Source organism: Microtus ochrogaster, chromosome 18 (assembly GCF_000317375.1).
Source record: "Microtus ochrogaster isolate Prairie Vole_2 chromosome 18, MicOch1.0, whole genome shotgun sequence".
Taxonomy (NCBI): domain Eukaryota; kingdom Metazoa; phylum Chordata; class Mammalia; order Rodentia; family Cricetidae; genus Microtus; species Microtus ochrogaster.
Window position 1 is genome coordinate 21,107,858 of NC_022020.1, and position 25,897 is coordinate 21,133,754.

Below are 25,897 nucleotides of genomic sequence, written 5' to 3' on the forward strand. Positions count from 1 at the left end.
GCATGCTGAGAGAGGGCTGAAGCATGCTGAGAGAGGGCTGATGCATGCTGAGAGAGGGCTGATGCATGCTGAGAGAGGGCTGAAGCATGCTGGGAGAGAGCTGATGCATGCTGGGAGAGACCAAGGATGGTGCTGGGAGAAGGTTGGGAAGCATGTGAGGAGGGGGCTTAAGGATAAGTGTTACCCTAGTTTACCTGAGATGTCTAATCCAAGAAGTTCTCCAGGGCAGGAATGGGAGCCACCACAACTACTTGTCCCTTGGTCCAGGAATGGGAGGTGTTTGAAGGCCTGAGTAGGTTCCCTGATAGGGGACATTTGCCGCCTTATTTTTGTCACCTGGAAAACCTAAGCCCTGGCCTTTGATTCTGTCTAGCGTAAGGCAGGGGGTCCCCTAATCAGTGTTTCCTTCAGGCTCTGAAACCGTTTTGGAGACTGCCGTTACCTGTGCACTTACTGTAGGCCATGCATAGCCTGGTCAGCCTTGAAATGAGCCCCATATCGTTTTTAATGTTTTTCTCTTGAGACAGAGTCTCTTGTATCCCAGAATGCCCTTGAACTCATTCTGTACCCAAGACTGACCCGGACCCCTCCGCCTTCATCCCCTGAGTGCTGGGATTCTAGGCTTGCTCTACTACACAGTCTATGTGTGCTTGGGATCGAACTCAGGGATTTGTGTATGCTAGGCAAGCACTCTACCCACTGAGCTAACCCCTCTGCTCCAGCTGTTTTCCTTATTGTCAGATGAAGAAACATTGGGCTTTATCGGGCAGTTAAGGCCACGTGGTTAGTTTAGGGGGTTTGGAGATTAAAATTAGAACTCTGGGCCTTTAAGTTTCTCCCAAGTTCACCCTGCCCCGAGGACCACCAGATGTGGTGAGCTTGGAGTGAGAATGCTGGAATCTCTTTAAAGCAGGCTGGGCTGGTGGGGGTGGAGCACAGAGTGGGAGCTGGGGTCCCTGTGGCCTGGCCCAAGAGAGCAGCTCTTCCTATGCTTCCCACAGTGTTTATAGGCATGGGCTTGGGGCTTCTAAGTTATGTACCAGAACAAGGAATTGAACCATTAACCCACGGACAGTAACAGAGAACTCCTGAGTGAGGATGTGGATTAGGGAGCTGGGAAGAGTTAGAGGCCCAGTGACACTTGCGCTGGGCAGATGCGGATGGCTATACTGATGCGCTTTTTCTGCGATGCTCTGTTACAGGTCAGCCGTAGCTAGAAAGGGTTTCTTTCTGCTGGTTGACTTCTGTCGATGCTAATCTTCAATGCCTACTTTACAGCCACATCAGGGTCACTTGTGCTCGGTGTCTGCCCCTGAGCAAGCCCTCTCTCGTTACTCCTGGGCGGGTATTGAGGGGCCAGGCCCAGAGACTAAAGATAATCATGGAGGTTCACCTGAACTGGGGCTCAGGTTGTCCTGGGCTGGCGTGGCGTCTGACTGCTTAGGGTTAGGGGTAGTGTGGAGAGCTCTGCATCTCAGTGGCCCTCCCTTGGAGGTTATACAGGTCTGGAATGGCCTGGTGTGTGAGGGATAACTCGGCAAGGGGTTGGGGGTGAGGAGTGGATTGCCAACAGCGTGGGGGCTTTTGTCTATTCTTGAGGGAGAGAATCCAGGAGCTGCAGTGAGCTTGGTTCTCTGCCAGCCTACAGACCTGGGATCAGAGCTGGGGGGTGTGGGAAGTGAGAGCTACAGTTTCTCCTGTGCCTCTGGCTGGTGCCCTCAGCATAGTAAGCTCAACTCTTGGGTGGTTACTGTAAGGCTGACAGTGTGTTCGGTCTTCAGGGCAGTAGGTCTCCTTACTCCCTCTTGTCACCTCTGATGTTACTTCCTCTCAAGGTGACCTAATGACTCTCTTTGGACCCAGCTGGTGCTAGTCACAGGTAGTTGACATCTGCTCTGTCCTGACTGACTGTATTGAGCAGAGCCGGTAGGCTGTGAGGGGCTTGGCAATTAGGATTGAGGTCTGCTTTTCGAATATGCTCAGTTTATCCATACAAACATTTCTTAAAACATCATGCTATACAAAGATTATGGTAGTCTCATGCAAACAGATGCCTCACACCAAGTGGCAAACCATTGGGCAGACAATTCCACTGGGGAATCCTCTCCAGTGAAGGCGCTTGGGGAGCAGGCTTGACCAATGCTTCTGAGTCCTTCATCTGTGGCAGGCTGGGAGGACGGTGCTGTTGGAAGTTCCCTATGGTCCATTGAGAGCAATAGTCAGCACCGACCAGTGCAGCAAAGGTGCAGGAAATGCAATGGTTACTGGAGCCAAAGTCACAGGGAGGCCACTCTCAGAGTCCCTTTGCCAATGGGGATCCCTGCAGAGGCTTGAGATGCCATGTCTCGGGAGCACAATCCTGGGGCCGCCTCCAGAGTTCTGTTTTTTTTTTCGTATTGTTCCAGTGGGTGTTAGCTCTGGGCTTCAGGGGCTCACAGCTTAGGGCTGGTTAGTAATGTACAGGAACTGCCTTAGGTTTGGCTCATATCGGAGCCGCCTTGTGGTTGACTCCATAACATATCTTGCGAGTGTTACTTTATTCCAAGAAGTCATTGCAGGCTTCCAGGCTGAGCTCCCACTTGTAGAGCCGTTCTGGTTCCGGACTGCTGGACTCTGGGGCTCACTGTGATATGAAAGTCTGTCCCTGGCACTGAATGCCAGCAGCAAGGATTGCGGCTGAAGCCCAATGCCCCTGGAAACCACTGGAGTTGGGAACCTCTCTCTGGAGGCTTAGGGTGGGACTGAGAACGGAGGAAGGCCCAGCAGGGGTGTATGAAGGCTGCCTGGGCTTGGCTTCCTCTGGCTGTGTCAGCTCCTTACTAAGTAACACTTGTGGGCCCAGCTGAGCAGTGGCCCGGAATATTCTTCCCCAGCTGGACTCTAATGGCATTGTGACCTGAAATCAGGAAGTTCTAGAGAGCTGTAGCCCAGCTGTCCTGTTAGGGGTGGCTGTTCTGGGTAACCCCTTACAGCTCAGCGTCTGGGAGGCAGAGGAGGCCTTGGTACAGACAGCAGCTTGGGTAAATTCAGTAAATGCATAACCAACCCATGGGGGACCTCATGCTTGGGTACAGTTAAGGGGAGGTGTTAGCAGGAGATAGGAAGGGGGCTAAAGGTGTGGCAGGGATGAGGGATGCCAAACAGGAAGAGAAGCTGGGTCTGGAAGGTTCTGTGGCGTCAGAAGACAGTATTGCGTCACCTTGCAAGCATTCTTTAATCTTCATCTATAACAGCGAAGGTGTTAACTTCGCTGTTATAGCGAAGGTGTTAAAACAAGCATTCTTTAATCTTCATCTATAACAGTTGAAGGTGTTAACGTGGGGGAAGCTTGGGAGAGCTGGGATTCCTCCTGTCCTGCAAGCTCTGGATCCTGTCTCAGAGCACTTCTTGGCTGGGCTTTTGTTTCCTCATTTCATCTGTACTCGGGGAGCCTTGAACTTGGGTGTTCAGGCTTACATCTGACCAGGGTTACATGCCAGGTGGTCCGCCCTCCATCCTCTGCGTGTTGCTGATCTGGGGATTTCACTAACTGTAGAGCGAAGATATTTCTAGAACAACCCAAACAACAATAACAACAAACAAGACTGTACAAGCAAAAGCAATGCAGTGCTCTATTTGTATCTCCTTTGCATTATGAGTTGTGTAGAGATGGGCACAGGGCACAGGAAGACTCGTGGGTCCTGTGCAGATTCTGTGTCCTCGGCTTGTGCATCTGTGGGTGTGGGTGTCTGACAGGGTTCCCAGATGAATCCCTGATGCTTCTCAGTGTACAGCCGTCCTCTAGAGGCACTGAAAGTGTGTCACAGAGGGATTTTGTTCCTTTCATTCTCTCTGTTTTATTATGTGGCGTTTCACGTGTTTTTCTTAAACTGCCACTGCCGGTGTCCTCAGCTGTGTGACAGGAGATGTGAGATGGAGTACGGAAGACAAAACAGTAAAAGGATTCCTCCCGAGTCTAGTGGGGTGAACCAGTGAGTTTACTGGAGCGAGCACGGGTGACTCAAAGGCAGCTGTGCCCTGAAAAGCCCACCCAGTGTGGGTGATGACTCACCAAAGCTGTATCCCTGGAGTTTCCTGACTCGCAGGCAGTGTGGCTGGCTGAAGAATCTCCTCTCCCCAGCAACTGTTACTGTTTATATAACACTGGGGAGGGACCTTATAAATCTGTACATTTCAGGAACTTCTTGGAAGCCATTGTAACCAGTTACACACTTAGCCTAAACCCGCTGGCTGCAGGCGCTTCCTGAATCTCCCGGACTTTGTACAGTGTTGAGTGCTGACCTCTTAGCACCCTTGTGGTCAAGTGGTGATAGCGTCCTTGTCAAGTGGTGATAGTGATGTTGAGAGGCTAGCTGACCTCACAGCATCCTTGTCAAGTGGTGGTACTGATGTTGATGGGGTGGTACACACGGCTGTGGGCACCAGGAAGAGAAATGCAGAGCCCAGAGGAGGAGGAAGGACCTGCTGGCACAGGGCAGTAGAGGTTGGAGGGTGCTGGGGTGAGCCAGGAAGGTGGTCAGTCCCTGAATGCTCTTCCTGGAGGTGGACCAGTATGGGCAGAGATAATTTTCAGGTGTGAGTCCTGCTCCTTCTAGGTCTCCTGTGGGTGGTTGTGGCCATGTCTCCTTCCCTCTCCACCAGAGAGAGAAGAGGCAAGATGGTTGCTTCCTGGGACACCACTGAGCTGTGGGGCTCCCAATGAAGGGAGCAGCAGTGACAGTAACAATGGCCAGAGGACTGCAGCTGCTATGCTCTGAGCTCCAGCTTGCAGAGAGAACATGGGTTGGTTGCCTTGGCAAGTGGGAAGCCTGGTTTGTCATGAGATGGGTAATAGGAAGGATAGGGATGGTGACCAGTATCCCCAGACCCTGACCTAGTTCTTGGCTTTTCTGGCAGACAGAGGGTACCCGTCTGCAGAAGGATCTCCGGACCTACCTGGCTTCTGTTAAAGGTAGGGTACATCTGTCTGCAAGGAGCTGGGGCTGCAGAGCTTTGGGGCAGCTGGACCATGCTTGTGGTGCTGATGTCCGGATGGGAGATGACATGTGGGAGTCCATGTACCTTCTCCCTACCCCACAGCCATGCATGAAGCCTCCAAGAAGCTGAGTGAGTGTCTCCAGGAGGTGTATGAGCCCGAGTGGCCTGGCAGAGATGAAGCAAACAAGATTGCAGAGGTAAGCTTGGGAGGGTGGCCTTGGTTCTTTCCCCAGAGACTCTTTGGCCTCAGCTCCTTTTCCCAGGATGTCTCACCCTCTGGTGCAAGCTTGCACCAGATTCTCCGGGACTCATTTGTCACCTTGCCTTGGCCAAGCTGCCTTCCTTTTCTGCAGGCTGTGCCTTTGGTACTCTTCACACTGGAGTTTGCGAAAGTGGATTATGGCTGACCCTGCCAGTCTTTACTATATTTGACCCTTTCTGTCATCCTAGGGACACTGCAACCTCAGGAAACCAAGGCTCTGAGACTCCACAGAGCTTTGAGGAGATGGGTTCAGGGACATGAGCTGGGGACTGTGTGGCTTAGTTTTCTGAAGCACTCCTGTCCCTGTGTTTTCAGAACAATGACCTACTATGGATGGACTACCACCAGAAGCTGGTGGATCAGGCTCTACTGACCATGGACACCTACCTGGGCCAGTTCCCTGACATCAAGGTAAGAGACCTCTTTGTCCACTGTCTTGCTTTGGTGGCTTGGGACTTACAGAAGGAGCTGGAGTCTGGGAAGCCTGTCATGCAGGACTGGCTCAGGCAGGAGGTGACTGCCCTGTGGTCAGGTATCTGCTTAGCCTGGCAGTTGGTCTCTTCAGTACTGGTCTTTCTGTGACCAGCCACCAGCCAGCTTGTGTGACTTCCTGGCGGGGGGGATATAGGGCATTGATGATAACACCAAAGAAACAATTTCACCCAAGTCTAGTTGAGTTTCTTGGAGTTATGCTTACCCTAGCGTGAGTGACAACTTACAAAGGTATATCCCTGGAGCTCCCTGTTCAACTTGCAGGTAGCATGGCTACCCAGAGCATCTCCTCTCCCCAGTAATGGTTACCACTTATATAACCTCAGCTAGGACCTTAGGTGTGAGGATGTATGTAAGGCCTTACGCTGTTTATTTGGTAGGGTGTATGTTGCCTGTTAACTCTCTGTGTGTGTTTATCTTATTGAATGTTCAGAAACCCAGTTGTTTCTGTTGGAACTGAATACATGCTTGGAGCCTTGTATGCTAAAGTCTCCGCCAATGCTACCAAACCCCTAGGAGCTGTATCCATAGAGGCTCAGGAGTCTGAGGCACCTAGGAGGGCTGGGAGGGCCGGCTCTCTTATGCACTTCAGTGCAGATGTATAAAGCTGATGGAGTGGGTTCGGGAGATCTGGGGCCTGCGAACTGTCTCTAAGGACCCCCCCCCCCCCGCCTGGTTTAAGAAGAGATTTCGCTCACATGACATTGGCTAGGTGGTTCTGATGGATGAGTTTCTGTTGCCAGGAAAGTGGGTGAAATAGAGGACTGGTTGCCCTGCAGAGTGAGCTTCTGCCTGCAGAAGGCGCTATGGCCAGATTGGGGTCTACTTTAGTTCTGCTGCGTTTACCTTGCCTACGGTTTCTGGGCCCAGCTTGGGCAACTTGGCATCAGGCCCCATTGAATCCCCCTCCCTCTGCTCCCTAGTCTCGCATTGCCAAGCGGGGGCGGAAACTGGTGGACTATGACAGTGCCCGGCACCACTATGAGTCTCTTCAAACCGCCAAAAAGAAAGATGAAGCCAAAATTGCCAAGGTAAGGGCTGGGGCAGGGACCGGGAATCAGAGAGAGGTTAGTCCAAGGTTCCCAGTCGTGGGTGGGGATGGTGCTGAGCCCCGTGACAGATAGAAAAGATCCTTCGGGTGCCTAGGCAGGAGGGTGGGGGCTGTTGCTGGCCTCTTTCTGCCCCTTAGCCCTGCTCTGAGGCAATTTTCCAGAATGAGAATAAACCCGGCTTAGGTTTCCCTGGCGTGGCGCTATCCTGCTTAATGCACCGAGTGGAATTCTGTCACGGGATCTGATATGACCCTGTGTTGTTGGAACAAGCCTTTGGGCTGGTCACAGGGGTGGTGAGTGGGTGGGTGGCAAAGCCCCGTGTGCTCAGCTCCTCCTACATAGTTGTTTTGTGGTTACAGTTCAACCCCCCTTTCCATGCCCACTTGGGTGGGGTTCCCCTTATTTTCGCAGCCTCAGGAGTTGGGAAGGGGAGAAGCATTACCTGCTTCGGACCGGCCTCTGGATAGGGGCTGGCTTGTCTGTCTCTATGTGGGGTTGTGGGCTTGGTGTTTAATTATCAATGTCTCTGTTTTTTTTCCTCCCACCTCCCTCCTGTCTCTCCATTCTCCTTTGCCTTGACCTCTCCTTCCCTTCCTCCCTGCCCCCAGCCTGTCTCGCTGCTTGAGAAAGCCGCCCCCCAGTGGTGCCAAGGCAAACTACAGGCTCATCTTGTAGCTCAAACTAACCTGCTCCGAAATCAGGTGATACTGGCTTCTAACCTTGCACGTGCTGGCGCCTTCTGGTCTGTTGTTCTCTGCTGGGTGTCTCTCTGCCCGGCCTCTGCAAGTTACATTAGGACAAGGGAGGGCTTATCTTCTTTCTGGGGTTTGGAGGCAGACAGGCCTGGGGTCCGAGCTGGAGGCCTGTGGCATAGGGTGGGGTGAGGTGGGGCTTTTAGATGCCTCTGAGACTCCTACCATAGAGGTGACAATTGACGCTGTGTCCTGGCGGATTGGGGCCTAGGAGTTGTGGCTAAACTGGGCACCCACCCGGGTCTATGCTTACTTCAGATGGCTGACATCCAGTACGGCCCCAACCAGGAACACCTTTGAGTATCTGCCCTCTCTGGGGGTTTCCTTAAGCTGTTTGGAGCTCCAAAGTTATTCCGGGTATTCTGAGGAGACATATCTGCCCCCAGAGGCACTCTTACTCCTAGTATCCCAGAGCTGGCTGTAGCTGAGCGGGCCTCATAACTCCAGCCCTGGTCGTTGGCCTGGCCTCCATGTAGGTGGATTTTGCTACAGAGGACCCAGAACCTGGCCACTGGAGGAGACTCCAGGAGGCCTCTGTGTTCTTACTGGAATGTGAAACCTATCAGGGAGACCGGATAGGTCTAGATGGGTCCTGTGGTGGTTACATAAAGGAAGAAGGTTTTAAGAGAGTTTCTATTGGACGCTGGGCCTGCCAGTGAATCTTATAGTCCTCTTGGTATCCTGAACCTGGAACTGGCTAAAGTTTGGCTGGGGTCTGCTGGAGGTGAGGCAAGTAGACCAAGAGATATACATCACATTTTTTTTCCTTCCCACCTTGCTGAGACTCAGGAAACCCTTTGTAGTGGGGATAAGGCAGGTAGTTGAGACTTGACCCAAGAAGAGGTCGGATTTCTCCTGGACAGTGCCCCATTTTTCCTGGGCCACCTCCTGATTTCGTCATCGCCAGCCACATATATCAGATGTCCAGGAAGGGGAGGGAGGGAGCTCCAACCTGACATGGCTAGCTGCCAAATTTCTAACCTGACCCTCTGCCTGATTTCCTGAAGGCCAAGGTTTGGGGCTCACTTGGGAGGCACTGAGGTTAGGATCAAGGTGACTGGTCATTCAGGGCCTGTGGGCACAGGCCGACAGTTCTGGAAAATACCCAGGCAGCCTTGGGAGGCAGAGCAGGAGGACTGTAATGGACTGAGAGGGGATAGGAGGGAGAGCTGAGACCAGGTTTGTTTGTTCCCTCCCTACTAGGCAAGGGGCACTCTGAATGGGTTGGAGAGGCCCCTGGGATGCTGTAGGGCCTGGGATGGGGTCTACCTGATTCTTTGGGGCCCCTGAGACAGGAGTGGGCGGGGAATCCTGCTCAGGAGGGCCCTTAGTTCATTCTGCCAGAGCAGCAGGGGAGGCTGAGGCACAGGGTTACCTTTTCAAATGCTGGGCTATAGATGGTTCATTTTCCCATGTGACTTCTTTCTCTCTCCCTTTGGGACCTCTCCTCCTAATGCTAATGGGAAAACTGTTGCAGCTTGGGAGTTACCTTTGTCACCAGTGGGCTGTTGGCTGACTCTGAGCTTAAACTGGAGACTGTAATCTGCCCTGAGGGGGTGGGGGCTCGACTTTTTAGGAGACATTGTATCCTCTTCCAGCTGAGCTTGTAGAACTGAGGCTTCTTGTGGCTCTGGTTGGTCCTGGGAGCTCTCCAGACTTGCTTGAGTCTCTTGGGCTTGTCTTAAGTCTGACCCAGTCTCTCTAGCCAGCGCCTTGCTTTTAGACTGGAGAGGGGTGTGGGGACTGCTGGGCTCCTTCACTGCCCACAGCGCTGCCCTGCTCTGTCACTCTTCTGTGCTGCCTAGGGTGTGGGATTTGTGGTATAATGTGTTTAGCTACCTTCCGAGTGCTTCCTAAAAGGCCAGGATATGAGGCCCAAGTCAAAGGACCCAGGCCCTGACTTCAGGGGCTTTAAAATGGACCTGCTCTTGTTCTGTGCAGTGTTGCTGGGGCACTGGGTCTGTGCTCGGTGTCTTGGCGCTCTGAGCTGCACTGCCCCAAGGGAATTGTTTGTATTTAGATAGACATTTCCTTCCTTCCTTCCTTCTCATTTGTGTGTGTGTGTGTGTGTGTGTGTGTGTGTGTGTGTGTTAGTCAGAGGACTCAAGTGTCCTCAGGTACTATCTTAGTTATGGTTTCTAACTTGGAGGAAAGGGTTAATTTGGGTTACACTTCCACATCACAGTTCATTCAAGGAAGTCAGGGCAGGAACCTGGAGGCAGGAGCTGATGCAGAGGCCTCAGAGGGATGCTCTCTTGCTCCTCATGGCTTGCTCAACCTACTTCCTTATAGAACCCAGGACCACCAGCCCATGGATGGCCCCGCCCACAATGGCATCAGCCCTCCCCCACTAATTGTTAATTAAAAAAAATGCCTTACAGGCTTGCCCACAGCTACGTTTTATGGAGGCTTTTTCTCAGCTGAATCTCCCTTCTCTCAAATGACTCTAGCTTGTGTCAAGTTGACATAAAACTTCGGAGCACAGGCACCATCTCCTTTTTTTTTTTAATTTTTTAATGTGGTCATGCATATGTGGAGGTCAAAGAACAGCTTTATGGAGCTGTTTTTTTTCCTTCCCTTCTTCCATGGGCTTCAGGGATTGAGCTCAGACTGTCAGGCTCCCATGGCAAGTGCTTCTCCTTGCTGAGTGTTCTACCACACGAGACAGGCTTTCTCACTGGCCAGAAACTTACCAAATAGACTGGGCTGGCTGACTAGTAGGCCCAGGAGACTCACTTATCTCTTTGCTGGGACAGCACACACAACCAGCTCCTGCTGTGTGTGTGTGTGTGTGTGTGTGTGTGTGTGTGTGTGTGTGTGTGTGTGTGATGCCCTCAGAGGCTAGAAGAGGGAGTCAGGTCACCTGGAAATGGAATTAAAAGGGGTTGTGACCTTCTTGATGTGGGTGCTGGTACTGAATTTGGGTCCTCTGGATAGCCAGGAAGACCCCTTTAACATAACTACTAAGCAATCTCTCTGTTCCCTACTCTCAAATTTAAAGTGGGTTCTGGAGATCAAACAGAAGTCCTTATGCGTGCACAGTGAGCACCACAAATTTCCTGAGGCCTCTTTCCAGCCTCACTTTTAAAAGTTTGTCGTGTGTATCCCTCCCTCCCCCCACCCTGTTTTTAATCAGATTCTGATAACACACACCCAGGAGCCCACGTGTTACCTGGAGTGTATGATAATCAGAAGCCACAGGCGTCCCTTCTTCCACCCAAGGCTTCAGCTTGGGGTCCACTGGGGCTGGGTACTCAGCAGGCAGGTCCTGGTGTGTCTTAAGCTGGGTGTGATTTTTGTCTGAGTGGTGTTCTGGCCAGCTGTGGGCTCAACACCAGCCTTAGAATGGGAGGCTGCTGGGTTGTGAGTCAGACTTGACTGAGACAGCCCTGTGTGTGTGACTCACCTGGTGCGGGGTCTAGCGCCACCGTTTGGTGGATGCGGGTACTTTTTAGAATAGGAGATGTAGGGAGAGTCATGGGTACTGGGCATGGACACCTTAGCCCAGCTCCTTCCTCCCTGCCTAATTCCTTTGTCCTTAGAGGTACTGAGACACTGCCTCTGGCCCCTGGTGGGAACAGGTCATGGGAGAGGGATTTGTGGTGGTGGGGGGGGGGGAAGCTTCCCCAAGAAACTAACAGAAACTGGAAACCAAAGCCAAGTGGACTCTGGCCCTAGAAAAGCAAGTAGGAACCTTCGGGAGGGGTCACAGAAAGCAGTTGCCAGCTAGCTGAATCTCAGGGCTGAGACTTGGCTCAAGGGAGTTAATGAAAGTGGGGCTCCACTGAGTCTGGGGTCTGCCTTTGTGTTCCAGCTCTCTAGGTTGTTTGTGGCCAACCCCTGCCCCTGCTCTGTGTGTGTGTGTGTTTAGGCCAGGGATCAAGCTCCAGTCCTGTCCCTGAGAGGTTGTCCACGGTAGCATTTTGAGACAGATCTCTCACTGGGACCCGAGGTACATGGTTCAGTTCAGCCGGCTAGTCAGTGAGCTCCAAGGATCTTCCTATAGGTGCCTCCCCAGAACTGGGGTTTCATCATCAGGCTTTTTATGTGGACGCTGGGGTTCAAACTCGGCTCTTCCTACTTAACCTGCAATTAATTTACCAACTGAACCATCTCCCCAGCCCTTGTCTCCAGTCATCTTATTGGCCTTCCCTCTAAACCCTCCTTTTTAGTGACAGCTCAGCCTTCCCATTCCCAGAGTGTCCCCTTAGGCCCAGCTGTTGCAGCCCTCACGTCTCCAGTGGGAAGTTCTGGGTGGGTAGCCACATCCAGTCTAGTATCTATCTTGCTTAGGCCCTGGGTTCCGCATCCAAGCAGGAGAGGGTACCAGCTGTTTGGGCAGGTCTGCCTCAGCTCCCCAGGGCAGAGTTCCAAGCGCAGGCTAATGGACTCCACTGCCTCTCCATCCCAGGCAGAGGAGGAGCTCATCAAAGCCCAGAAGGTGTTCGAGGAGATGAATGTGGACCTGCAGGAGGAGCTGCCATCCCTGTGGAACAGGTGAAGTCAGGAGGGGTCCGTATACCTAGTGGCCAGCCCGACCCTGTGTCCGCCTACCCACTCTACGGCTCTGTGCCTCTGAGGATGCAGCATGCAGTCACATGTGGTTCTCATCATGTCACCTCCTCTCCCTCCGGCAGCCGTGTAGGTTTCTATGTCAACACGTTCCAGAGCATCGCGGGCCTGGAGGAAAACTTCCATAAAGAGATGAGTAAGGTAGGCCAGAGCGATCCTGCAGGGCAAGGGGTCAGACAAAGGCAGGGATGGGGCGCTTGGGCACACTGGGGACGGCTGTGGGTGCTCCAGTCCAGCTCCAGCCTGTCATGCTTTGTCCTTCTCTTCTTGCCTGGATCCATGTTGCTGAAACATGATCCGCCCCTTCTCCAACTCTAACAATCTTCTCAGGCAACTCTGATGGATATTTTCCTCGATCTATAGGAAGATAATAAGTAAGTTACCGGAATTTTTATAATAATAAAAAAGTCTCCTGTGTTTCTTGAGATAGTGAAATGGGCTGCTTCTCTTCCTGAATCTGGCATAGGAGGGCCAAGTCAGCTCACACTTGTATGCTGTGTTAAAATGGAAGTTGAGGCCGGGCGATGGTGGCACACGCCTTTAATCCCAGCACTGGGGAGGCAGAGGCAGGCGGATCTCTGTGAGTTCGAGACCAGCCTGGTCTACAGAGCGAGTTCCAGGACAGGCTCCAAAGCCACAGAGAAACCCTGTCTCGAAAAACCAAAAAAAATAAAAAAATAAAAAAATAAAATGGAAGCTGAGTAACAGGGCCACTCGAGACACCTTCTGGGGCAGCTTTCCCACTCCTGGTGGCTGTTGTGACTTTGTCTCTTGGACTCAGAGGAATGAAGTGACAATGGTGGATCCCAGGTTTTGGGACTGAAGAGAACGAGTCAGTTTGGGGCCTTTTCCTGACTACAACCCACTGTTTAAGGCTTCTCCTTTCTTCCTGTTTTTCCTCCTCCTTCTTAAAGACTTGAGGCAAAGCCTACAACACTTAGGACTGGCAAGATGGCTCAGTGGGCAAAGGTGCTTGTCACATAGGCCTGGTCGGTGACATGAGTTTAGTCGCTGGAACTTGAATAATGGTAGGAGAGAATCGACTCTACAGGGTTGTCCCCCAGTAATAAATACGTAAATTGAGAAAAAAATTCAAAACGGGTATTTTAGGGAAAGAAACCTTTATGCAAAGTTAGTTCAAGGCACAAAAGGCATAATTATGTATTAAGTAGGAAAAGAATTTATCTCTGCACTTCCTAGTGGCCAAAGCAAAAAGAGAAATGTTGTCAGTGATGAGACCCATGATCTGCATGGGGCAACCCTCTTGGCTTTTGGAGAAATTTCTGGAAGTTGTAGGATGGTCGAGAAGCTTCTTGCCAAAATGACCTTAATAACTAGGGTTAACAAACATTAAATCTGTAGACTGCAGAAACGAGTTTTAAGAAATAAAATGAAGTTCCTTGTGCTGGAAATCCAAATCAGGCAGCTTAGCAAGACCTTATCTCCGACTGATATGGACAAAGAGGTGGGGACGTGGCCTAGTAGTAGAACATTTACCTAGCACGTGCAAAGCCACGTTAGGCAAATGCTCAACTCTTCCCCGACTGGGGAAAAAAAAAGTGAAAACAGTGGCTTTCTTGTGGCATTTAGGATATCCCTTTAAAGAGCAAGAGAGAAAAGGTGGCCCTCAGAAATAGGAGCTGTTGGCAGTCCAGCTCATGTCCCCTGATTACGCTGTTAGTTGTCTGGGGTTCATTGTGTTGGTCTTCCTTTGATGGGGTTAAAGGAGCTCACTCCTGGTAGAGGCGGGGGCGGCAGTGAGGAAAAAGGGGGATTCCTGCAGGAGATGTGCTTGTCCAAGCCTGCTGCTGTTCACTCTTCCCCTGCAGCTCAATCAGAACCTCAACGACGTCCTGGTCAGCCTGGAGAAGCAACATGGAAGCAACACCTTCACAGTCAAGGCCCAGCCCAGGTGAGTCAAGGCAGGGGGGTGAGGTCTGCGGGGCCCTGGGACTTGATGGCCAGCACCACAGGGGCAGCTACTTCCTGAGACTCTCTCTTGTCCCCCTTGGTCTCCACGGGTTCGAACCTGAGTCTCCAGGAACCTCCCTAGCTCTCTGCCCCCTGGCATCAGGAAGCAGCTCCTGTAGTCCTGTCCTGTGGAGGAAAGAATGTGGCCAGGGGGCCTGCAAATGCCTGGGCCTTCATAGAGGTAGAGGACTGGGTGGAGGCGGAGCTTGGTTGCTGACAGAGGTTGTGGTTCCTGGCACACCAGCCTTCCTTCCTCCTGCTCAAGGTGAGAGGGTCAAGGATGGGGGCAGTGCCTCCATGCTTTGTCCTTTGCTGCCTTTCCTGGGCAGCTGCTAGTGGTCCTGTCTCCTGAGGGAGAGGGGAAGCAGCAGAAACAGCCTGGAGTCTGGTATCACACTCCTTCTGTGTGTGTGTGTGTGTGTGTGTGTGTGTGTGTGTGTGTGTGTGTGCGCATGCGTGCATGCGCACGTGGGTGTGAGTGAAGGAAATGGGGAGGTGTGGGTATTGATTGTGTATGTGTGTGTATGTTTGAGTGCATGGGCATGGTAAGCGTCATCCCACATGTCTGCGAGGTCTCTGCTTCTTGGGTAACTGGTCCCCTGCCCAGAACTTTGAGGGTTTCAGTGAACCAGTCTTATTCTTTTCTCTGCCCTAAAAATAAAACATGCAATTGGCAAAGAGGAGCCTGCAGGTGTCCTGGGGAGCAGGGGGGGAGGGAAGAGGGGGATGAGAGCAGATATGAGTCTGTGGTCACTTTAGGAAGACCTTACCCAGTTGGGGGCCCAGGCTGGGTAAGCAGGTGCTTGTCTGTGCTCTTCACTAAGGTAGCCCATCTGTGGTCACTTTAGGAAGACCTTACCCAGCTGGAAAGACTGTGGGGCCCAGGCTGGGTGAGCAGGTGCTTGTCTGTGCTCTCCACTAAGGTAGCCCATCTGTGGTCCACCCTGCTGTCCTGTAGCCTTCCAGGATCGCTTAGCAACTACACTGGGCAGAGGACAGACAGGAGGAGCATGGGGTACAGATTGAGGGCGGGGTGGGGGGCGAGTCCTGGGGTGGGAGGCTAGGGGAGATAAAGGTGAAGGCAGGGGCATCAGGAGCAGGCTGAGGATGGGGGAAGATCCTGGGGAAGGGGCAGAGGGAGGAAGGCTGAGAACAGGTGGAGAACAGGGACGGGCTGAGGGCAGTGTGGGAAGGTCAGACAGGTTGAATGGGCCAGACTAAGGGCAGGTTAGGGAGCACGTAGAGGGTTAGGTCATTTCTTAGAGGCCCCTGAGCAGAGATGGAGGAGAAGGCGGCAGAGGAAGGCCTAGTTCCCATGGCTCCTCCTCCAAATGAAGCACCCACACCCCACCATTCCCACAGAAAGAAAACTAAACTGTTCTCACGGCTGCGCAGAAAGAAGAACAGGTACCGCCGTTGAGTGCAGTGCCGTGGGCCTCTGGGCCCCACCCTGACTGCGCATGCGCCTTGTGACCTGTGCCCTGCTGAAGGGCTCACTAACCCCTAACTTGCCGGTGTGTCCTGTTGCTTGGGGACATGTGTCAGGAGGGGGTGGAGGACCTGGGATATGAGGGAGGTAGGAGGTGCAAGGCGGGTGGTTGGAGGGTTAGTGTACCCCTGTCCTGTGCACACCCTAGAGTCCACTAGGACACAGGTACTGAGTAGGGACAAGGAGCCCCACTGTTGAAAGCATCCCCATTACACTGTATTCTACTTTGCTGTATATTCTCTAGGGAGGCAAGTACACCCCCCTAAAAAACAAGACCTCCTCAGACTAGGCATCTGGGGGACCGGTCCTAGTGGTCCTTCTAGAATGTCTAGATTGTCAGATGCCAGCACCATAGCTGATAGTTACAAGTGGCTCTTGGGCAGCTGAAGTGTGTGCATTTCGATTCTGGAAGCCATGATGGTGATGCTAATTTATTTAGCTGCAGTGGCTGCTGCCTGCTGCCTTTCGCAGGCACCGATAGGTCCCCTGCTCCTGCATGTCCAGTGGCTGCAGTGTGTGTCCCCAACCCTTCATGTCCCCAAGTGGACCCTGCTGCTCGCTTTGCCCTCTCTCAACTGTCACTTCTCTGCAGTGAAGCCACCAGCGTGGAGCCGTTTCTCCAGGGTGTGCACTAAGTTGAGGAACCATGGGAAGGAAAGTGCAGAGGTAGTGACGGCTCCTGGGCTGTGGTCTGATCTGTGCAGGCGGGAAGGCCACTGGAGCAGGTCAGAGAGGAGGAGCCTGGGTGGACAGGCTGCTCTCTGAGGAAAGAGAGACTCACTTTGCCTCTAGGATGTATGGCTTGCTTATGCTGTGGACATTGGGCGTTTGGACATAGGCGGGGAAGAGACTGGTTCTCACTGGTTCACCCCTGCTTTGAAGGGAAGCCCCCTATGAACCATACAGGATCACACCTTGTTCCTTTCGCTTCCGGTCTACATGTGCACACAGTTCCAGACAGGGATGCCCAGGACACACATCAGCACACAATTTTATATTTTTTTTACACGTGGATTCATGGGGTTCACACATAGATGCACTGATTTACACACAGGCCCACGGGGCTTACTCATCCACACAGCTTCACACGCGGATCCCAGGAGCTCACATAGGTACATGGCTCCACATGTGAATCCGTGGAGTTGGCGCATATACACACGTCATTCCCCATGGGCACCCTCAGGGCGCTCACAAACTGTTCCACGTCTTCTTGGTACCACTGACATCATTCTCCTTTTGTCCTTCTGCAGTGACAGTGCCCCTGAAAAGGGGAACAAGAGCCCTTCACCTCCTCCAGATGGCTCCCCTGCTGCTACCCCCGAGATCAGAGTGAACCATGAGCCAGAGCCGGCCGGTGGGGCATCACCGGGGGCCACCATCCCCAAGTCCCCATCTCAGGTAGGCATGCTTGCTGTCTCCACAACCTGGCCCTTTTCCTTCTCTTCCTCTGGTGCTTTTGACCCTTCCCCTTTCTCCATCACTCCCTACCTGGGGCCACACAGGTTTTCAGCCCGAGGTTCTGCTCCGCAGAGACTGGTTCTGACTTCAGTTTCCGTGGGCTACACTGAACCTAGACTTTCTCGGTGTTCCTGGTCTACTTGATGATGGTTTCTGTAAACATTCCACAGACGCGAGCATATCTTCCCCTTTCCCGTCTCCCTGTCCTGTCGCCTTGACTCTTTCTTCCATCCTCCCTAGCTCTCTGGATGTTCAGTCTTGAGTAGCCAGTCTCTCTCCAGATTCAGGAGGTCTTGCCCTTTGTCTGGTAGGGACTGAGGGAAGAACTCTATCAGATGGCCTCACAGGGCCATCAAGGAACAGAAAGAGAACAGGCTCCGTGAGGAAAGGCGGGTCGGGGGGACAGGTACAAGGCCTCAGTCTCTCCTCTGTTCCTGTCCTGTCCTCTCAAGCCCTCTGGGTTCCCACAGAGTTCCCAGGAGCTAGCACCTGGGTTTGGTTGAAAGAATTGAGTCCTCTTGCTTCTGGCCATGGAAAGTTAGGGCAGGATGTCAAGAGTGGCAGTAAGAGCCCTCACCTGATAACGTACTGCCCTTGTTGAGGTTGGGTCCCAGGCTAGGGCTGGACACCCTTCTGCTCACTGGGTCTCTCACTGCCTTGGGTGGTGGTAGAAGCCAAGATTAGGGCAATCCTTCACCCGATCTACATATGTGGTCCTTGTGGGGACCTAGTTCAGGCTGGCTTCTGTAGGCATAGCCTGAGCCTGAGCTGGAGCTCCTTTGGGCAATCCCAGCCTAGGGAAGAGGAGGTAAGGCCTGTCGGGGGGGGGTAGTGGTCAGGGGAGGCGGCCTTTAACTCCAAGTTCCCTTCTAGGTAAGTAGGGTAGACCTTCCTCCAGTGGGCTACGGAGACATGTCAGGCATTGAGACCTGATGGGTCACTCGCTCTGCCTTTGTTTACCCACTTTGTTTCGGTCTCCTCCCTCTTTCTCCTTTCTTTTTGCGCAGTGGTTTTGGACCTCCATTATTGGTTTCTTCTCTTGGGGTGGCCTGCTCCCTTGGTGTCTGTTTAGGGGAACAATGACTTGTTTGTTTTCCCCCACTGCCTGGGAGTAACTAACGTAACCACGGCTTTGTCTCTGTCTCCCCGTACTGTGCTCCGCCGCGCCTCCCATGCTTCCTCCCTTGCTGGCCCACAGCTCCGGAAAGGCCCACCTGTCCCTCCGCCTCCCAAACACACCCCATCTAAGGAGATGAAGCAGGAGCAGATTCTCAGCCTTTTTGATGACACATTTGTCCCCGAGATCAGCGTGACCACCCCCTCCCAGGTCAGCCGTGTCCACCGCGGCCCAGTCTTCTCCCCTTGCCACTTCTTCTCTTCCAGCACGCATGGCCTTCCATCGTCCACCCTGAGCTCCAAGCTTCTCTCAAGAGCCAAGAATTTGGCTGGAGAGATGGGCTGGAGCCTCCATCTTTGGTCCATCTATCTCCCCTTTTCATCATTCTCCCATCATTATCCATTCCACCCACCCAAGCATGCACCATGGCGGGATAAAGGGATGTGCTACCGACAGGTCTTCCCTGTTCCTCATGGCGGTGGTCAGCTTGGCTGTCACCTCACACTGATTGGTGATATAATGGGGACATGGAGTGGCTGGGCAGCCATAGGGCGATCCCTGGTGCGGGTGACATTTGCCAGGGAAGGAGTCGCAGGCATTGTTCTAGTTAGAGATATCAGAACTGGGCCAGAAGGGACAAGAGACAGACTCAACAGGTGGTGCAGGTAGGAGTCAGGCAGAGCCCTGTTGGGTACTGTGATGACCAAAGGGCAGAGACTAATCTGTCAGCACTGCTGCTTCTAAGTGTCATGAAATGCCCACCCTCAGGTGGAGACAAAGACAGGGCCACCTTCTGTGCCGGGAAGACATCTTGTTAAGACTGGAGCAGGCAGACACAGGATCAGAGCAGCCTGGGGTGATCAGCTCCCTGCTTCAAGCTGGCCTTAAGCCTCCTAGCCTCCCACCCTGTGCAGGGCTTCCCTTTCAAGGAGGTGGCTATCCTAGATCCTGGGGGACTTGGCCAGATCCCTTCCCTTCACAGGTGTCTCTAGACTCTACCTTCCCCAGGATCATTTGTACATCCCAGATATCTGGAGAAGGAGGCCAGGGTCTGAGGATGGACTGTGGAAGGGGCAGCCTGGAATGGAAAACAGGGACCACTACAACAGGAACCTAGAGAGGGTGGGCTTTTAGCTCCCGAGGAAGGACTAGGGGGTGGGACCAAAGCTCCTCTATGAAAGAAGGTGATCCAGAGGCCAGGAGGAATAGGTAGTGTGGGAATGGGGCTGAAAATCTCCAGGCTCGCTCCTTGTGGGGCCATTCCCTTCCTGAGCGTGCCTGTGCCTTGAGGGTGCCTGGGCAGGTGGCCGGCATGTGTTTAAGGTGAGAGATATGGGATATCATGGGGGGAGATGTCGTAGCTACTTACTTAGGCCATCTTGTTTGGTTTTCAACACCCCCTGTGAGGGGCCATACCCTGTTTACCTGCTGAGCTTCCCATGGTCATGTGTCAGAGGGAGCCATTGAATGGCCCACCAGGCTCCATGTATGCCTGCCCCCCCCCCCATGTCATTGCATGCCTTGCTTGCTGCTTCTCATCTCCATCTGCAGGGAGCCGGGACCTCCAGTCTGTTGGGGTGGGAGAATACTTTGGGTGGTATTGCATGCATGCGGGAGGGCTCATGTCGTCCACGGTGCTTGTGCCAACAGGCTGCTTGGTGTCTGATGTGGTGAGCAGTCTGCACCCGTGCAGTGTCTTGGTCTTGTGTGGGAAAGAGTCATTTGCCAGAGGCAGGACTGAGAGGAGACAAGCAACACCCTCATTGTGGGCCTCCCCCAACAGTGTTCCAGGAGTATTGCTGTCTGGACTTGGGTGACTTCTAAGAAGTGCAGAAGGGGTGAGGCTGGTGGCTGTGTGTCTCAGGCACCTCCACGTCCTGAGGCCATGGCCACGAGGCCTCTAGCCCAGCTTTCAGACAAGGCTGAACTGGAAGGAGAGTCAGCTAAGGGTCAACCAGAGGCCACTTGTTCTGGGAAGTGGGTCCACTTGGCTAGACCCAATTGAAAGGGATCACAGATTCTCATGCTGTTTGGGCTCTTAGTGTCCCCAGGACCATAGAGGCTCCTCTGAAGAGCCGCAGGCCACATCACAATCTTTCTAACCTTTCTTGATCGGGAGGGACATGGACCTTGGGTGTTATCTCCGAGTTGGGCCCCCATGGAAAGCAAGTGGAGGTAAGAAGTTGCTGGCCTGAACTAGTAGGACTGTAGCCCCTCTGCTGTCACCTGAGGGCTGTGGAGGGGGCACACGGCACCATATCCTTGATCGAACTGGGGTGGCGTCTGCCAGAGCTCTGAGGGGGAAGCCCACAAGCAAGACAAGTTTGTAGTGTCTTGAAGGCAGCTAAGTCAGAGTGTCCCTGAGGAGCTGCGGCTGCCTAGCACCCACCCAGCATTGGAAGCCTGTCCCGGTCAGCTACTGCTGACTTGTTCAAGGGTCGCTTTTGAGGGTCTGGAGAGAGATACCTCTCATGATGGCATATACTGGAGCTTTATAGTGTTGGTGGAGATCTAGCGTCATATATACTGCTGGGCTGCATCCAGGTTTCCCAAAAGGGAATCCCGAGGTATCTGTGGATATTGTCTACAGCTGTAATGTAGGTACCCCAGCTGCCTGACACTGGGATCCCACAATGAAGGTGCCCTTTCCTCGTCCCTAGAGTTGGATGGCAGGTTGGGGTGTCCCAGAGAGTGGTTTGGATAGGTGCCAGTGTGAAACCTTGGACCTGAGGTCTCTGAGCTGGAAGACTGAGGTGGGCGACCTGAGGTCTCTGAGCTGGAAGACTGAGGTGGGCATGTTCAGCCCAGGCCACAGCCTTGTGCTGCTCTTGATACACAGGGCAAAGTCAGGTGAGCTTGTGGGGGCGAAGGGCCGAGAAGCCATGGGAGTGATCTGTTGTCAGCTGCTGGAAAAATCTGGCTGGTTGTTGGATGTCCTAGCTGGCATCAGGTGTCTTCACGCAGTTGGGTGTAATAAGAGCATGACACTCCCACATCAGTTGGGGGCCCGTACTAGTTTGTGTAGTTGTGGATAATACTTCTTCACGCGTGTGTGCAAATGTGTGTGTATGTGACTCCATTTTCCTCGGTGTGCACAAGGCATGGGCTCAGTCTGTTGCTAACTGCTTTCTTCCTCTGCTGCTGCTGTTACCAAGTTTGAGGCCCCTGGGCCTTTCGCAGAGCAGGCCAGTCTACTAGACCTGGACTTCGACCCCCTTCCGCCAGTGGCAAGCCCTGTGAAGGCACCCACACCCTCTGGTCAGGTTGGTTGTGCCCACCAGTGCCCATTCATGCGCCTGAGGACCAGGCCTTGTGCTTGTGTGAGCCATATAGACACAAGTCTTCGGGGGTGAGGGGACAGCTCACGAGGCCTTTGGCCCAGTGCCCTAGCCTCTTACCTCTTCAGACATAGGGCAGAGTAGATGTGAATTAGCTGGGTTACTCTCACTCTGGACGTGTCCCACAACCTCCAGCATCCTGCCCAGATTGTGGGCCTCCCTGAACCGGGCTTTGAAGCCCTCAGAGCCCAACTTGGAGCCTGCTGGGTTGGGGTGTGGGTGGGGTCCCTGGGTGTGCTTGCTATGCTGTCTCTAACCTCTGTACTAACTCTGTCCTTTTCCGTTACCGCTTCGCTCAGCCAATCCCGTGGGACCTCTGGGAGGTAAGCCACGCCCTTGCTCCTCACCAGTGCCCACAGCCCTGGTGGCTGCTTCTCTCTGTGCGGAGGCGCACTCGTCCCTACACCCAGTTTGCATGTGGCACAGTCGCTTCTCCATGTTCATGTGCACAGGGGCCACCAAGACTTCATCCCTCTGTCAGAACCACAGGAGTGGGCTCCTTGGTGTCTCAAGACCGTGTCTTCCATTGGTTAGAGTCCAGGTCTTGCTGTTTACTTTCACAAATAGCCAGCAGGTCATCTAGAAGAGTTAAGGAGTCCTGGTTACAAGGCAGTATTAGAACACTGTTTTTCTGGGGACCCACCCCTGGGAGCCCTGGGCATGGGGATTCAGAGACTTGGAGAGACTCAGAGACTCACACTGAGAATGTGCCCAGTAAGCTGTTACAGTAAAATGTAGGTTCCAGGACACAATCTAACAAGGGCCAGCCAAGTGGCAGGTGCTGCTGGGCCACACAGCAGCCAGGACTCTGGGGGCTCAAAAGTTTCTATAAAAGCTTCGTTCTATAAAGTGCTGCTGAGTTTGATTCTCAGTACTCAGGCAAAAACTCCAGGCATTGGGCGGGAATGATAGCTCAGTGGTTAAGAGTACTTCCTGCCCTTCCTGGGGACTAGTCCTGGTTTCTACACCAGCGAGTGTACAACTGCCAGTAATTTCAGTTCCGTGGGGTCTGAGCCTTAGGCTCTGCAGGCCCCTGCACACATTTGGTACATGTCCACCTATACGGACACACACACATACATGTAAATACATAGCAAATAAATCTTTTAAAAAGATACCGACTGTGGTGGCCCACGCTTGTAACCCCAGCACTTGTTACTGGAGGCAGAGATGGGGGCATCACTGGATACTGCTTGCCAGCCGGCCTAGCACTGAACATCAGTTTCAGAGAGAGACCCTGCCTCAGAAAAGCCAAGGGTGTGTGTGTGTGTGTGTGTGTGTGTGTGTGTGTGTCTGTGTGGGTAGTGACTGAGGAGACTAAGAGCTGGACCTCTGGCTTCCACACACAAGATCATCTATGTCACATATGTGCATAAGCACACACATGTACACACACACACCACATAGCACACACACATACACACACATCACATAGCACACACACACATACACCACACCACACACACACAAGTCTTTCTGTAATTGCCAGAGAAATACGGCTGGAGTGGGCTGGCAGGGCCATTCTGCCCCTTTTGGTAGATGCTGTGTTATGAAGTGGCATCACACCCGCCTGACCCCTTGATGGTGGCAGGACCAGAGCAATGGGAGGCTCACAAAATTCTGACTAGGCTGCTACCCCAGGCCACATCCCTTGTTACTGCTGTCCACTCAAGACCACCCTCTCTTGTCTCCTGCCCTTGTCCAATATGCCTCCCCCACCCCTGCCTTCTCATCCCTTTCCCATCCTGGTGGCTTGTCACTAGCCCACAGAGAGTCAAGCTGGCGTCCTACCTTCCGGGGAGCCCAGTTCTGCTGAGGGTACCTTTGCTGTGGCCTGGCCCAGCCAGACGGCCGAGCCAGGGCCTGTCCAAGTAAGTGCCTCCTTGTCCCCATCTGGCATCTTCCCATCTCGGGTGCAGCGTGGACAAAGAGCCAGAGGGAACACAATGTGGACAAGACCTGGGATGTGTCACTAAGTGGTACCTTAGTGGTAGTCATGGCTCAGATTACACCTACCCTCTTACCTCCGAGCAGCCCTTCAGAGTGGGAAGAGAGGGACATTTCAGAGGCCCTAACAGGTTTTTCTAAGCATCTCCCAGAATTTCCCTGGCCTGTCTTCATCATAACCCAATCAACCAGATACTTTCTTCTGCTGCATTTGAGGAAGTGGAGGGCAGAAAGGTCATGTAACTAGGTTCCAGTGCTCAGAAGCGGCTGAGTCTGAGTGTTGGTAGAGGCTAGCACATAGTGGAGCCTTTGCCGTGGTCTCCTGTAGTGCTGGCTCTGATGCTGTTCCTGTGGGGATGATGGCAGCCACGCTGGAAGAGGCTGTCTGGCATCCTAAACATGCTTGGTGGGTCCGGGCTCACGAGTGGGCTCCAGCTAAGCTGTGAGGGGCCAGCGTGGCTGGCAGAGCGGGCAGGAGGAAGCTGGGTATTTAGAGGGAAGGGCCTGTAAGGCGTAGGTGGGGGCAGCATGCATCGTAGTATGGCATTCGGTGAGGTGTAGAGCATTCTGCACACACGTGTCACCCCTGTGTTAGCCAGGATTTTCTCACCAGTCGCCTCCTGTACAGAGATGTCTGTCCTGCCGGATGCCCCTGGATTATGCGAGACACATTTCTGGGCCAACCAGGCTCCTTTACTTGTACGCTGCCCTCCTGTGATGTGTCCTGGATATGGCATCCCGCTCCGTGTCTGATCCCTTGCTGGCATTTTATGTTGCAGCCAGCAGAGGCCTCCGAGGTGGTGGGTGGAGCCCAGGAGCCAGGGGAGACAGCGGCCAGTGAAGCAGCCTCCGTAAGATGGCAGGGACCATGCCCTGTTTTTTCTTCCCCATTGTCTGTCTGTCTAGTGCTGTCTGTCTTCTGCCTGCCTGCAGCTTACCTGTGTGCCTCACCCATGCTGGTGCAGGCCGCAGTTCCCTGGAAGAGCACCGGGAAGGGTAGTTTGGCACCGGACATGAACGCATCCCCTTCCCTCTTGGTGCCCGACTTTACCCATGCTGCCTAACTCCCCCCGCTCTGTTCGCAGAGCTCTCTTCCTGCCGTGGTGGTGGAGACCTTTTCAGCAACTGTGAATGGTGCCGTGGAGGGCGGCAGTGGGACTGGACGCTTGGACCTGCCCCCGGGCTTCATGTTCAAGGTGAGCTTAGCCTAGCTAACCCTAGAGCCTGGGTCACCCTCATTTACAGGCTAAGATGCTTAGCCCAAGAGCCCTGTGGCTGTGGCTCACTCTTAACGGAGCCTCTGAGTCTACTTTAAGAAAAGCCTCCATTTTTTTGTGGGCTGGATGGGGGGACACAGCCCCTGGACATGCTCTTCCCAACTTCCGCAGGTGCAAGCCCAGCACGATTACACGGCCACTGACACGGACGAGCTGCAACTCAAAGCTGGCGATGTGGTGCTGGTGATCCCCTTCCAGAACCCAGAGGAGCAGGTGAGCGAGGAGAAGGGGGAGTGTGGGGGTGGGGAATGGGGAATGCGGGGGTGGGGGAGTATGGGAATTCGGGTGAGCCTAGTGCCTAGTGGAGTAGGGTGTGGAGGACGGGAATCCCGGGGCTGCTGCTGCAGTGGTGGTTATGGCCAGCAGGGGGCAGCAGAGGCCCACTGTAGCAGGGTGTGGCTAGGCTGCCTGCCATTCAATACCTGAGCCTCCTTCACATCCCCCCCCCCCCATCTTACTTGTATTATTCTCCCTGTCCCCCTCCGGTCTTTCCTTCCCATTTCCCTCCTCTGTCTGTGCCTCTTTTTTCAGCCTGTTCTTTTTCTTTCTTCCAGCTGCCCTGCCAACTTTCTGCATCTGAGTTTGTTTCTTGTCTTTGCCATGCTCTTGGGCACAAGGCTTGTCCTTTTTTTTCTGCAGGGTTCCCGCCTGCAGTGATAGAGCACTAGGCAGGCTTACATCCGCCACCAGAGCTGGCTCCACTCTGTACAGCTCCTCAGCTGCGTTCTTAGCTGGGTCTTCTAGGCCTTTCTCACCTCTGCCACCACCTTAACGTCAGTTAACTTTGGAAGGCAGCTCCTAATGGACCTGCTGTGGCTGACTCCTCTGCCCCAGTGCCACTTTTGGCATAGCGAGCCTTCATATTGCTGGTAGCACCCATGCTGACACTGAGCACCTTGGCTGGCTCTTGCCCTCAGTAGGTGTGGGCTGAGCTGCAGGGACTGCCCAGGCTTGAATATCCTGTAGCAGCTTGTGTGTGTGTGTGTATGTTTTGTGTACCTGTGTGCGTGAGTATGCCTGTGTGTTGTGTGCCTTGTGTGTGTGTATGTGTGTTATAGAAGACAACCTTACTTATTCCCTAGGAACTATCTACCTATATCTGTGATAAGGTCAGCCTGTCTCTCCTTCAATGCTGGGATTTCAATACATACCCCTACTTCCGGCTTTTTACCTAGGTTCTGAGGTTCAAACTC

The 25,897-nt window shown here is 53.4% G+C and overlaps 1 protein-coding gene across 10 annotated transcripts in view; it reads left to right on the forward strand.

Annotated features, from left to right (window-relative positions):
- The window catches only part of Bin1 (bridging integrator 1), a 62,225-nt gene that overhangs the window by 31,841 nt on the left and 4,487 nt on the right, over window positions 1–25,897 (forward strand). Inside the window, exons 3-18 of one of the 10 annotated variants that reach the window (XM_005355874.2) lie at window positions 4,897–4,951; window positions 5,080–5,174; window positions 5,555–5,650; window positions 6,655–6,762; window positions 7,392–7,484; window positions 11,947–12,032; window positions 12,173–12,248; window positions 13,937–14,019; window positions 16,818–16,965; window positions 18,224–18,352; window positions 21,298–21,405; window positions 21,780–21,803; window positions 23,244–23,351; window positions 24,207–24,278; window positions 24,513–24,623; window positions 24,816–24,917. In XM_005355874.2, the coding sequence (XP_005355931.1) occupies window positions 4,897–4,951; window positions 5,080–5,174; window positions 5,555–5,650; window positions 6,655–6,762; window positions 7,392–7,484; window positions 11,947–12,032; window positions 12,173–12,248; window positions 13,937–14,019; window positions 16,818–16,965; window positions 18,224–18,352; window positions 21,298–21,405; window positions 21,780–21,803; window positions 23,244–23,351; window positions 24,207–24,278; window positions 24,513–24,623; window positions 24,816–24,917 (1,494 nt within the window). The other 9 variants (XM_005355875.3, XM_005355876.3, XM_026783567.1 and 6 more) reach the window with 9 other exon arrangements.